The 13990-nt window shown below is 42.4% G+C and overlaps 1 protein-coding gene across 1 annotated transcript; it reads right to left on the bottom strand.

Moving 5' to 3' along the window:
- Nucleotides 1-387: 387 nt before the first annotated feature.
- On the bottom strand, nt 388-12938 carry slc25a23b (solute carrier family 25 member 23b). The gene is made up of 10 exons (XM_030781141.1): nt 12738-12938; nt 8223-8346; nt 7273-7360; nt 6686-6797; nt 6154-6312; nt 5589-5735; nt 5133-5246; nt 3205-3372; nt 924-1074; nt 388-569 (listed from the first exon to the last, which is right to left on the bottom strand). Exons 1-10 carry the CDS (start codon nt 12936-12938, stop codon nt 388-390), a joined length of 1446 nt encoding a protein of 481 aa, XP_030637001.1.
- Between the last annotated feature and the right edge of the window lie 1052 nt (nt 12939-13990).

Genomic DNA, 13990 nt, shown 5'->3' with positions numbered 1-13990 from the left:
CAGACTTGATTCCTGAGCAACTTTTGATCTCATGTTCAAACATGTATGGGCAAGCTCTAGAAAGGGCGAGCTCTAGAGAGGGCGAGCTCTAGGGAAGGCTACTTTGGCTCAAACCTACATTCACACTGTTAGAAGAGACTGCATATCGCTCAGACTCTGGGCAGTGAGTACAACTATACACACTAACAGAACATCTCCCCAGATCCCTTGTCTTGTTTCCAGTTGTTTCGCTATAGCAAATGGATTTAAGTGTGTTGTATGTTTTCAATATATGTGCAACACTGATTTTTTTTATCTCTTCTTTTCTTACCCTCAGAAGACTCTCTCTCTCTCTCTCTCTCTCTCTCTCTCTCTCTCTCTCTGTCTCTCTCTCTCTCTCTGTCCTGACTATGAGCCAACTCCAAGAGCTTTCTTCATGTTCTCGTAGACCACGTAGGAGATGCTCACCGCAGGAATGACCTTGAGGAAGTTTGGGGCGATACCGCGGTACAGTCCAGGGACTCCTTCATGTGATACTATGTGTTTGAACTGGCCCACCATGGAGAGCTTGGGCCCTCCTTCTGTAGAGGCTGGGGAGGAAAGACAGCCATGTCAGTGGGGGAAAACAGTGATAAATAGACATGATAAATGGGAGAGAGCCATATCTGATATGTAGAAGTTAGAGAGATATAATCAAACACAACAGCATGCACTCATACAGAGCGACCATGCTCTGTCTGAACACTGATAATACTTTGTCAAGGCTACGGCCTCATCTGCAACACAAGCACACCAGGGAGATTCAGCAATGAAAAGCTTTGTGGAAAGGATTTATAAGACAATATAATCATAATGAACACAGTTCATTAAAATCAATCAGACACATACAAACAGACTGTAATGTGTATGTACCCTCCCTCTCAAAAGCTAACTCAGTCACTCACCCTGTGCCTGCATGCGTGTGCGGACCAGTGCTAGTGGATAACTGGCTAGCTGGCCGCAGGTGCTGGACACGGTACCACAGCCCAGCAGAACCAGAACCCCCGGGTCAGCTGAGTCCGCACTGTGCCTCTGTAGCCAGGCATTCTTCAGGGTCTGTCAGAGAGAGAGAGAAAGAGAGAGATACAGACAGAGAGAGAGATACAGACAGAGAGAGAGAGATAGATACAGACAGAGAGAAATGAACAATAAGTTAAATTAAAGGAACTCCCCCTCCTCTAAAAAATCAATGAGAGGCTAAATTGAGAGACTGGTCTGTGTGTGAGGAATGTTATAGTTTACCTGATTAAAGAATGAATATTATTATTATTATTATTATTATTATTATTATTATTATTATCGTTGTTGTTGTTATTATTATTAATGATGAGCATATTTTGTTATTAATATTATTATCATTATTATTATTATTGAAGAACATATTATTATTATCATTTTTTTATTATTATTTCTATTAGTAGTAGTAGTAGTAGCAGCAGTAGTAGTAGTAGTGGTAGTAGTATTAAAGAACATATATATTACTTGCACTAGTTCCAGTTACACCTCTATAGACATATGTGCCATGAAACTTGGTTCACAGTATGTGCCTCTTATCGTATATAGCTTCTGGATCAGTATATGACAATCTATTACCATCTATGTTTTTTTCTGGATCAGTATTTGATAACCTATTCCCATGTATGTTTTTCTCTGGATCTGTATGATCCTCCAATATTTCAAATTTTATGGAAAATACACACACAAGAGCTTAATTAAAATGTCTTGTTAAGTCATATGAAATTATATAGATGTATAATACATGTGAAATTAATTGTACTTCAACAGCAGCTTCCAGCCATCTCTCAGTTTAGTCCCTCTCAGCCTCTTTCTGTCTCTCCTGATTATTACCGACACCTGTTGTTCACTCATTCACTCACTCAGTCTGTTCTGTCTCTCAGATGCCTCTGTGTCAGATACTGAGTGTTCACACGCCTGCTGACTTTTTGTTCCTTGTGTTCTGTTAGAGTTTAATTCTGTGTATGATCCCAGTCTGATTCTTTGATACTTTGACTGCCATTTGACTTTTCAGTTATTTTTTTTTTTTATTACCCTGAATCTGATTCTTCGGCTTTGAACTTTTGCCTGTTTTCCTGGACAACACTATAGGTTATGATTTGGATTTGACTGTAAATAAACCATCCTAAACCATGCCTATCCAGGGTCTCCTGCATTACATTAATTCACAAGGCTGCGTAGAATATATAATAAAATATAAACAGCTCCTGAGGCTGTGACTGATAGCTGTGTTTGAGGAGAAAAAGCTAGCTGTCATTGGGAAGGTTAAGAGCTGAATATTAATTGGACAGTGTCCATGCCTCTGTCATGATCAGGTGGTCTGACACTCTAGTACTCTGAACAAAAAGATCCAGGATGAGACCAGAGTAGCAAAATAAAGTGAAGAAAAGAAGAATGGAAATATTGCAAAGTTCCTCTAATGTTTCTATTTATGGGCAGTCAGGATCAGCAGTATGTTTCATTTGTAATGATTTCATACTAAAAAGCATGCAAATAAATGAGGTGAGAATAGTTCTGAGATCCTAAAGATTAATGCATCACAAGTGACCAAAGGTTAATGCATTAAACAGATGAAACAGATCAGGGGGGTATTCTAGAAAGTGGGTTTAGTGGAAACTCAGAGTTAATTAACTCAGAGAAAGTAGTAAACCTCCTAAAAGAAGAGCCTTATGGCATCATTCTCCTAGCAAGACAAAGCCATATGGCTCTTCTATTTGGAGGTTTACTACTTGCTCTGAGTTAACTAACTCAGAGTTTTCACTAAACCCGCTTTCTGGAATACCTCCCAGGGGGTCTATTCATTGTTGCTGTTGTTGTTGTTGTTGAATTTTTTAGATGTTCTGAGGGTGATAGAGCAATCGAGAAGACATGTTTTATTAGATGAATGGGAACATCTGGCTTGTGTGTCATCGATGGTTATCACAGTACAGAATCAAACTGGGCTTTATTGCCACACATTTACTGTCACAAACTCATTACTGTCTGTAAAACAAATAACTAATATTGTTTTTGCTTTGGCTCTTTGCAATATTCTCCTCTGAAAATTTTGCTTTGATTTCGGAGTTTTGATTTTCCTTACAACTGTGCTCCAGTCCCCTCAGGACCATCATAAATAGGAATCACTTTATGCAGAAGGCATTACAGACAGCTGGCAGACACACACACACACACCTCATAGACAGCCAGGTCGATGCCAGCGTAAGGAATGATGCCCAGGGTGTTGGGCACATAGCCCCTGTAAAACGCTCGCACACCCTCCTTATGGAGAATCTGCTTGGCACAGTCCACCATGCCAGTGTACTGGCCCGTCTTTCTCAGAGTTAGACGAGTCTTCAACACCTGAGAGAATGGAAGAAGGACAAGACAAGGTAAGTGGAGAAAAAGGAAGGAGTATGAAAATACTAGTGAAAGAGAGGGATGGGAATGAGCTTAAAGGTGAAAAGAAACAAAGATGAGGAGGGGTAAGGAGAGAGAAATTGAGAAGAGAAACGTGTATTAGCGACACTGTCGATGTAGACATAATTGGAGAGAATAATAGATGAAGAGAGGTTTGAGTTCGCTGAAAAGGTTGAACCTTTCGAGAGGTTCAGCGCCATTGTTAGGCGATGCAATCGTCCGCACAGACAGAGCGCTTACCCTAATCAGCATGAGGCTCAATAACCTCATTAAGTCATTCCTAAAATAAATACTACGTTTCTTTTGGTGTACTTAAAGGCATTCATTTTTAAGGATTCTGTTACTCTACAGTATTGCTGTTTGTATTGTTATCTGTTAATTAAAAAAATCTTTTTGCCCTGTCCACAACCCGGTTAAATTTGAAAATGCATTATTATTTCTCCGTTTAGCTCTTCCGTCCACACTAAAAGAGCGTTTCGAAAACGATACTTTACGAAAACGCTCTCTGAGGTGCATCGATTTGAATATGCCGGTTTCGAGTTGTGAAGTGGACAGGGAAAATGGAGAGTTGCAGAAGCGATGGAGTATGGTTGTCATGACACTGGCGAGTTTTTTTGTGCTCGGGACACCAAAACAAACATGACGGGCGAAATGCAGTCCGTGCTGCTCTGTCTATCACATCTGCTAATCTATCTTCAGGTACAGATCACATGCACTGCTCCAACGTAGAAGACGAGCTTTGTATTTGCTGTGCTTAAGAGATGGAAAACAACCGCAACGGCGGTTCAAGCCCTACATGGAACTGCGAATTTGGACGCGACCTGGCCGAACAAGTAGGATGGTCGGTGGGACAGCTTCGTAATGGCATAATGGGAAACACTAAGGCGTTTCAACGTTTTGGTGTGGATGTACACGCGACCCTAATTAGGATAAGCGGCTTAGATAGTGAGTGAGAGGGAGAGGTGTGGACGTAGAACATTTTGAAAACAGTAGGCTACGAAAACGATAGGGTTACTCCAATCCCTCACAAACAGGGCTGTACTCGCTTATTTAACAACATAATGCAATACGCACACTGAATCTGTCTGACGGTTTCACTTCACAGACTCATTGTCCATATTAGCATATTCATATTGCCATTTCTCTCTCATCTGTGACCTACTAAAAATGTCTTCTACAAGCTGCAGAAAATTAAAAAAAAAAATGATACACACATCTTTGCTGGCATTAACTTGACTCCTCATCTATGGTTGTAGATACCATCATACTGACTGATTAAACATGCCATCACACTGACATGAGTGTTTTCTAATGAGTCTACACTGCTGCTCAAAGACACTCAGCAGTTTATCAACTCAATCTCCACCGCCCACAGACTTTAGAACCAAAGCCTGCTTGTTCTCGTGTGGCGAGACTCTACGTGCAAAAATAACATTACTGCCAGTGGTCTGAACTGCCAGGGGCTTATGGACACACACACACACACACACACACACACACTCACACTCACAGCTGCCCACACTAGAACCAGCATATCAGATGACTGCTTATGCAGTTAGATTAATTCATTACATTTATTCATTTATCCAAAGTGACTTCCAAGAGAGGAAGGTTTTGTTCAGCAGGGACTGGCAGTTAATCGCAAAGGAGCGAAAGCAGAGTGAAAATGTATAACATAAAGACTTCATGTGTGTCATTCTGACCTCCATAGGGTATATGATGGTTTGGGCTGTGGCTCCAGCCAGAGAACCAGCAACAAACCTCTCCTGTACCCTCAGGCTTCCACTCTCCTTACTGCCTCTGATCAGCCACTTTATCTACACAGAGAGTGAGAGAGAGAGAGAGACAGACAGATAGAGAGAAAGATGGAGAGGAAGTTGTCAGTCATTCTAGTGGACAGATGAGGAATTTTTGACGCATTCTCAACAATTTGTGGCGGTCTGTTCCTTTTCACTGAAAACTCAAAAAGTAGTAAAGGGTCAGAGTACTTGTTAGGCAAAGCTGATAAACTGGAATTACAGTCCTGCACATAAACACACACACACACACACACACACACACATATAATAACACACATAAACGCACATGTGCACACACACTCTCCCACACACAAAACAAACATACACACACACACATCCATGTAGGAAGGAAGGTCTCACCTGCTCATAGGCCATGAACTTTATGGCAGACTCAGGAGCGATTTTGAGAACATTAATCCCATTACCCCTCCACAGGGACCTGATGCCTCCTTCCTGAACCATCCCACACAGACCAGTCCACAAGTTCCCTCCCCCAGAGCCATGAACCTTCAGAGAGCCAGGAACAGATCCACTCAGACTGGGCTCAGAATCACACTCATACATCACCACTGTACACATCACACAATCCAGGGTATCGCTCAGCTTCACAAAGAATAAACTCCACTGTAATAACTAACTGTCCTGTATGTATCATCTTATTGCTTTTCATTAAAAAAGTAATAAGATTACTTTTTTATGCTGTAGTTATGCTGTAACTAATGTCACTCATTCTGAGAGCACCACACATGGGTGACAGGGGTGCATTAGGAGATGTCTGAAGCTGAATTGCTGAGGGCAGAGTGTGGTAAATGATATTGCTCCTCTGTGACCACTGTCACAGCTGTGAATGACCATTCATCACCAGTATTAAAATCACACCAAAGACAGTCATAATGTTAATAATAAAGGGAGTGTGTGAGTGTACCTGTAGAAAAACCTTGAGGCGATCCAGCGGGGCAGTTCCGGTCCGGGACACAGCTCCTGCCATAGCGCCGGCAACCAGTTGCCTCCAGACAACCCCTGACCTCCGCTCTCGCTCGGAGAACTCGTCTGGGACTGTTAAGTGCTCTCCGATATCAAGCATCTAGAAGAAAGCCATTAAGCAAGAAGGAGAGAAGCCTAGGTTATTAGCCTACTTCCATCTTCCAGAGTCTCTAAAGACTGTAAAAATAGCTGTGATGCCCTGAAAGGATAAATATGCAACTGGCCCCACACTGCCAGGGGGGCTGAGAGGATTTGGTGTATTCCTCTGGGATATGTTAACAATGTCATTGCTCAAGGAACAATGGCTCAGGAGGACTGACTAAATCAAACGAACTGAATCCAGTAGTAGTTTTATTTGTGTTATGATCATAACTCAGACTGTTCTTGGAGTCCTTATTCTTTAGTTATAGAAGCTGACATAAAGGTTTGTCTTTTTAAAACAACCCTGATTTGACTAAGAGGGACTTTCTCACCAGAGCATGCTTCCAGTAGTGGGCGACATCCTCCATGCTGTGAAGAGGGTTGAATAGGAAATAGTCTCTCCACTCATTCCAGTCTATGGTCATGGTCCCATCCTTGTCAATACTGCCCAAAAGGATAGCAAGTCAACACAGGGTCAGATTTAACACTGTGGCCTGAACTGTGGAAATTCCTCATAAAAACAAAGACAAAGAGTTATGAGTCTTGCTCATGGGATCACCTTTTTTCACACCTTTTTTGTCTTGCACAGTGAAACTGATCAGAGCTGATTTAGAGAAGTATCTGTAAGCTAACTGTACCTTTCACTAAGCTGTCATCTGTTTATGTTGTCATTGCTAAACAGCATAGAGGACTGAGTTCTGTCAGAAAATTAACAATGGACCTGTATAAGACCTGTATAACACAAACAGGCTTTCTGAATAGACAATATGAACTGACACTTCCCGGATAGTAAAGTTAGTAAAAATGAAGTAAAGGGTAGTAAAAACAATGTGAGTGCATTCCAGTTCCTCTGAAGTCAAGTTAACATGTTGACTTTGAGAATCCTGTGTAATGTGAAGACAGCAGTTAGTCCTCTAACCTCTGCAGTATTGTAGCGGCCTGCTCAATGGTCACGTCGACCCCCAGGTTACGCAAAGACAGCTGGATCTCACTCACGTCTATTTGTCCTACAGACATCAAAAACACAAATTCATCTATGCTGTACGGTGATGAGTGTAACACATGACAGAAAGATGACTGTAATGTTTCCCTGTAAACTGGACACTTTGCTCCCACAGCACCGACATATTGAAAGTTTGTTCCTAAGACTGATGTTGGTGTATCTGTAAATTAAACTGACAGTGTTGCTATATGCATAAAATAAACTGACAGTGTTGGCATATGTGTAAATTAAACTGACAGTGTTGGTGTATGTGTAAGTTAAACTGACAGTGTTGGTATATGTGTAAATTAAACTGACAGCATTGGTATATGTGTAAGTTAAACTTTAGTTATCTGTGCTGAACACATAGAGGAAGTAATGTAAAGAGTATGTACCGACTCACATTAGTTTTTAACAGTTTCTAGCAGTAGGTCTTAACAATGGACCTGTATAAGACCTGTATAACACAAACAGGCTTTCTGAATAGACAATATGAACTGACACTTCCCGGATAGTAAAGATATCTGTTTGTCAGTACTAGTGATTCACAATGCAGCTACTGCATGAGACACTGCATTGAATTAAAAATACATGTGAATTATCTATTTTTTCATGTGCTGTAATTAAAAGGAGAGTGAATATGAGTTGATGTGTTGTAGAGAGAGAGAGAGAGAGAGAGAGAGAGAGAGGGAGCTGGTGAGGGAGAGGGAGAGAGAAGGGGGAGGAAGAGAAAGAGGAGGATAGAGGGAGAGAGGGTGGGAGAGGGGGCAAGATTGAGAGAGAGAGAGAGAGAGAGAGAGAGCAGATGATGCAGATTGTTAATAATCATTGAGCAAAGAGAGTGAGAGTGTGTGGGGGGGTGATGAGTGGGTGAGGGGCAAGCAGACCATCGTTGTTGCGGTCCAGGCTTCGGAACATGAGTCTAAGCTCTTTCTCATGAACTTGAAGGTACTGAGTGAACTCATCAAAGTCCAGCTGGCCATCGTGATTGGTGTCACTCTCACGCACAATCTGCATGGATCACAGGAAGGAGGGGGGGACAAGAAAGGGAAGGACGGGTTTGCGGAGGTAGGGGTGTTTGGAGATTGAGGTTTTGGGGAAGGACAGGTGAGTGGAATGGGAGTGTGTCAGAGCAGCGAGTGGAGTTAGAGAGGTCGGGGTGGGGGGGGGGGGGGGGGGGTTTGTATATAGACAGGTGAGTGCAATGGGAGTGTCAGAGCAGCGTGTGGAGTTAGAGGGGGGGCGGTGTATATAGACAGGTGAGTGGAATGGGAGTGTCAGAGCAGCGTGTGGAGTTAGAGAGGTGGGGGGGGGGGGGTATATATAGACAGGTGAGTGCAATGGGAGTGTCAGAGCAGCGTGTGGAGTTAGAGAGGGGGGGGTATATATAGACAGGTGAGTGGAATGGGAGTGTGTCAGAGCAGCGCGTGGAGTTAGAGGGGGGGGTTGAATATAGACAGGTGAGTGGAATGGGAGTGTGTCAGAGCAGCGTGTGGAGTTAGAGAGGGGGGGGGGGTTTGTATATAGACAGGTGAGTGGAATGGGAGTGTGTCAGAGCAGCGCGTGGAGTTAGAGAGGGGGGGGTGTATATAGACAGGTGAGTGGAATGGGAGTGTGTCAGAGCAGCGAGTGGGGGGGCGTTTGTATATAGACAGGTGAGTGGAATGGGAGTGTGTCAGAGCAGCGTGTGGAGTTAGAGAGGGGGGGGGTGTATATAGACAGGTGAGTGGAATGGGAGTGTGTCAGAGCAGCGTGTGGAGTTAGAGAGGGGGGGGGGTTTGTATATAGACAGGTGAGTGGAATGGGAGTGTGTCAGAGCAGCGTGTGGAGTTAGAGAGGGGGGGGGTGTATATAGACAAGTGAGTGGAATGGGAGTGTGTCAGAGCGGCGTGTGGAGTTAGAGAGGTGGGGGGTATATAGGATTATGGAGTATGTGGAGTTGGGGAAGTGAGGGGAGTGAAGAACAGGGCAAGACTTTGTGAGAGTTATCAGGTGAGACAATAAACATCTCATTCATCCAACATTTTAAAACTCTGTCTCATAACACTTGATAAAGAGGAAAGAAGGCATGCAAAAGGCAGGCAGAGAGGAAAGAAGGCATGCAGAAAGACAGGCAGAGAGGAAAGAAGGCATGCAGAAAGACAGGCAGAGGGGAAAGAAAGCATGCAGAAAGACAGGCAGAGAGGAAAGAAAGCATGCAGAAAGACAGGCAGAGAGGAAAGAAAGCATGCAGAAAGACAGGCAGAGAGGAAAGAAAGCATGCAGAAAGGCAGGCAGAACGGAAGCATCATGCTATCAAAATGATTTCAGTTTACATTTGAATTCACTATTGTACAATTTGGATTCAATCTGTTGGATTAATGTTTGCTCAGTTCAGTAAATCTAAATTTGTTAGTGGTGAATTTGACAAATCTTAATTTGCTATGGATGAATTTTATGGTTTTTATCGGTGGGTGTGAATTCCATTGTTCAGGTTTCATATCATAAAAATTTCAAGTTTCCAAAATTCATACTGAAAAAAAATTCAGAGCACCAAAATTTACATCTTAAAAGTTCCTTCTTTACATCAGATGCCACAAAGCCCAAAGAGAACGAAGTTTCCTGTCCAATCAGGATGCAGCTCCTAACTGCTACAGTCAACAGAGGAAGCGCTGACAGTGCAGCACAGCGGGCATACAGAGTGGGAGAGACCATATGTCTCTCATTCACATTGAACTGTTCTATCACTGTGACCACTCTGTCTCTGTGACCACTCTATCTCTGTGACCACTTTGTGTCTGTGACACTTAATAGCTACAAAATAAAAGCACGTGCTGGTAATAGATGGAGAACAAGATTAAAACCTCTCTCCTGTATCATCTTCATAAATTAAATCATCCTCAAATGATGGGAAAATGCAGAGGTCTGAAAGAGAGACTGAAATATACTCCTGGATCAGAGGTCTGAAAGAGAGACTGAAATATTCTCCTGGATCAGAGGTCTGAAAGAGAGACTGAAATATTCTCCTGGATCAGAGGTCTGAAAGAGAGATTGAAATATTCTCCTGAATCAGAGGTCTGAAAGGGAGACTGAAATATACTCCTGGATCAGAGGTCTGAAAGAGAGACTGAAATATACTCCTGAATCAGAGGGCTGAAAGAGGGAAAACAGAGGAAGGGCTACAGAGCATAGTATATTTAAATACCAAAGAAAAAATACTTGTAACTTAACTCTGTATTTTTCTAATGGGTATTTGTGTATTTATTGTGATTATTTATATAGAGAGAAATTGCTACATTCATGCTGAATTCATGAAGCGAGTTCTCTTATTGTAATTTGCTTGCCACTACATGATAACTGTTTGAGATTCTTTGAAACTGTCCAGCCTAACTGTACAGACCATGACTTGGCCAGTCCTTTCGCCAAATTCCACCTTCAGCCATCATTCAAAACACATCAGACACATCATTTAAAGCAAGTCGTTAACCTCTCCTCTTTACAGCCAGCAGGTGAGACATTTATTCCCTGACTGTAATTTGTACCTATCTATACAGGACAGTGTGTCGCTGCAGAGTCTGCTCAGGTCAAATCAACATTTTTAAGTTTTACATTTGTCAACTTGGCAGAACTCTTCTCTGACCTGGGGCCCCTGCGACCCCGCTGACAAGTTTTAACAAACTGATCTGAGAAAAGTATCAGTGAAACAAAGAGACTGCTATACTACAGGACAGGCATTAAATATACATGCATATTATCACTGAACAGGAACAGTTTTGTGAGGGTGGCATGAGAGCACTGAAACAGAGGAAAACCTGCCTGCATTGAAGGAATTTTAATTAATAAGTGACTGAGCCAACACACAAGACAACATGAAGACAACATAAACTCCAGCTGTAGCATAATACTGAATACTTATGTAAAAAAATAAACACAGTGACTTGCCTGTAGGTATTTTTAGACCATGCCTTTGTAAATAACAAAGACAAATATGGCTAGGATTCTGCAAGAAATGAACCAAACTGCTCTGGTTTGAATCGTATGAAATCATTCCACTGTGAATCATTGTATATCAAACAGATGCATCTTCTCTGTATGATAGCACATCATGTATACAGATATGTACAGGATGAATCAGAGAGGGGGAAACACAGAGCTCCAGGATAAAGGCAATGGCTATGCATCAAGAGACCTACATGCACATAGAGACAGCTGCTTTAAAAAAAAACTATTTCAAAATCACTGTAGCTTTCAGAATGTACTGCAGCAGCTTCTTAGAGTGTCCGCCACAGCTCTGGTCAACTTGTGCTTTTAAAACCATAGGGTTACTCATAAACTCATTCAGAGATTAATATCTGGAATACTATAGGACAATGGGTGAGCCAAGCTGGAGCAATAAACATTATTTAGTCCATAAAACCAGACTTCAAAGTTACAGAAAGCTACTCTATTACAAGCATAACTTTACAAGTGGACTTTCAACTGCGGAGTCCACTACAAAAAATTTCACTCCACTTACAGATTTGTTTACTCAGTTAAATTATGATAAATTAAAATAACCAATTGGATGGAACAGAAAAAAAATCAAACTTGAGGACAGAGGACTTCTTGACATGTACCTGACTGTAAATTATAATGATATTACAAGAGTGTGTGTGTGTGTGTGTGTGTGTGTGTGTGGGTGGGTGGGGGGTAAATAAAGGAAGACTATCCCTTTAATTAGTTATTTTTATCTACTCAGGTTATCGTTTTCACGGCGGCACTGTGTACTCTCTATGTATAATGGTGTTTTAAGAGAGTAGGCTGCCTTCTGAAGTTGTAATAACAGCAGACCAGATGTTGAGGTCACCGCTTAGTCTCACAGGTAACAGAATCACAGAAAAATGGATGTCCTTCACACAATGACCTTGAAACTAACGGCTGTAGTTTACTTCAGAGTTCTTAGTGTGCATGCAATGAACAAGTAATATCTGCGCTTGGTTTATGCTCCTCTAATCTGTGTACTGTCTCATATCCCACTAGTGACATCATTTACTAAAACAGAGACTTGAGGAAGGTTTACTTCGAGAGAGTGAAAGACAAGCCAGCACGTAAATAAGTCAAATAGGGTATCGCTTGACATTTGGTACAGACGGTTGCGGCTGACCCTGTTGGAGCGTGCTCAAGCGATTGCAAAATACCGTCATAATTTCCGACATTAATTTACCAGTGTTGTGGCAATTTCACTTTCTAAACTCATGCAGAACGCAAGAAAAAGTGCACGAAGTTCAGACGAGACAAAATAATTTTATCTTGATAAACTGGGTGAAAAATGTGCTTTTCTGAGAGATCGCAATTCTTTAGGGGGAATTAGAATTTCAGAACTCAAGTCAGCGTGACGCAAAACCACTCGCTAAAACCTATTCCACTAACAATGGGTCCCTTACCTCGTCTACGTCACTCCGAACTACCCCCCAAGCAGCCAGTCCACGGGAAAGTTCGTTCACGTCGATTCTACCATCTTTATTAAGATCCAACTGTTCGAACAATTCAGCCCATCGTTTCTCTTGTTCTGGGTCAGACGCACCATTGTCTTGACAGCAAGCCCGACTCCATCCAAAACGGAACCGAGCCCTGGCTTCTCCCATGTGAAAGTGTAAATAACGGATTTTACACGAACTTTACACACTCACTGAGGCAATAATGTTGGTATAAATGGAAGCGATCACAACACACCACACACTGTCTTGGACCGATTTTTTCTGCCTGCCCTTGTGCATGTAGTTTCTCCGTTGTCGGCACTCTTTCTGAGGATTTATAAATCCGTCACCACAGCAGGATCGCACGGCTGAACTGTCAGTGCCCCGTCAGTCAATTTCTTGCAACTCGGATACATGTAATCCAAATACAAGGAAGCAGCTCGGCATTTGGGATCAAATAAATGCACCGCTTTGTAAACTCTCTTCCAGCTGCCGGAGGTTCAGTTCAGCAAACAGTAGGCTACCTCACACTGTAAATGAGCTCTCCTATCCGTAATATTAACCCCTGTATCGATTACATTGTCCGTATCCCTGGTGATATCTTAATACTTAGACTAATTCCCAGTGAATTATCCTCTTCGTCACAGGACACATTTAGTACTTGGCTTGTCAGTTGCAGTGCAGTAGCCTACCCCGCAACGGAGACGACTGCGCCTGCACACATTTACCGCATTGACGTGCGGTAGCGGAATTAGCTGTGAGCATTTTTGTGTATTTGGTGGTGGACTTTTCGTTGCTGTCCGACTGCAAAACGCACAATTACCTGTGGCTTGATCGGTCGTTAAATTGTTACGGAAACATAACGGCGTATTCCCATAGACATCCTCCGCATTCTGACGTTGTCGCGAACGCGCTGTTTAAATTGCCGCTATGGCGCTGGTACATCTTGAAGGCATAGTTTTAAGTTGAGTAACAGAAGAGTGGAAGCACCACCAGATTCCATCAGTTGTGCAGCAACCTGAATCCACGGTCTTATTTTCGCAGGAGTTAGGGATTCAACTGTAAAGATCGAGCGCATTTGTAAGTGAACAAGTGTATCGACGCAGTGACTCACACAGCTGAAGAATACTGTATGTTAAATCTCAGTAGCTACTTCTCTCTATGAGACTTTCATCAGGGTAATGTATAGGTTTATGACTGCGTTTAGCGTATCGCCGTGG

The sequence above is a fragment of the Chanos chanos genome, chromosome 8 (genome assembly GCF_902362185.1).
Source record: "Chanos chanos chromosome 8, fChaCha1.1, whole genome shotgun sequence".
Taxonomy (NCBI): Eukaryota; Metazoa; Chordata; class Actinopteri; order Gonorynchiformes; family Chanidae; genus Chanos; species Chanos chanos.
The sequence above is the reverse complement of the archived record's forward strand: the minus strand, read 5'-3'. Positions and strand labels throughout refer to the sequence as shown.

Bases quoted from the DNA above. Each gene is read 5' to 3' on its own strand.
- slc25a23b (XM_030781141.1), bottom strand. From the start codon at position 12,938: ATGGGAGAAGCCAGGGCTCGGTTCCGTTTTGGATGGAGTCGGGCTTGC. The intron at 5,736-6,153 runs GTACACTCACAC...GGCTCTCTGAAG, and splicing joins GCCTCAAGGTTTTTCTACAG to GTTCATGGCTCTGGGGGAGG. The intron at 1,075-3,204 runs GTGTGTGTGTGT...TCTCTCTGACAG, and splicing joins TCGACCTGGCTGTCTATGAG to ACCCTGAAGAATGCCTGGCT.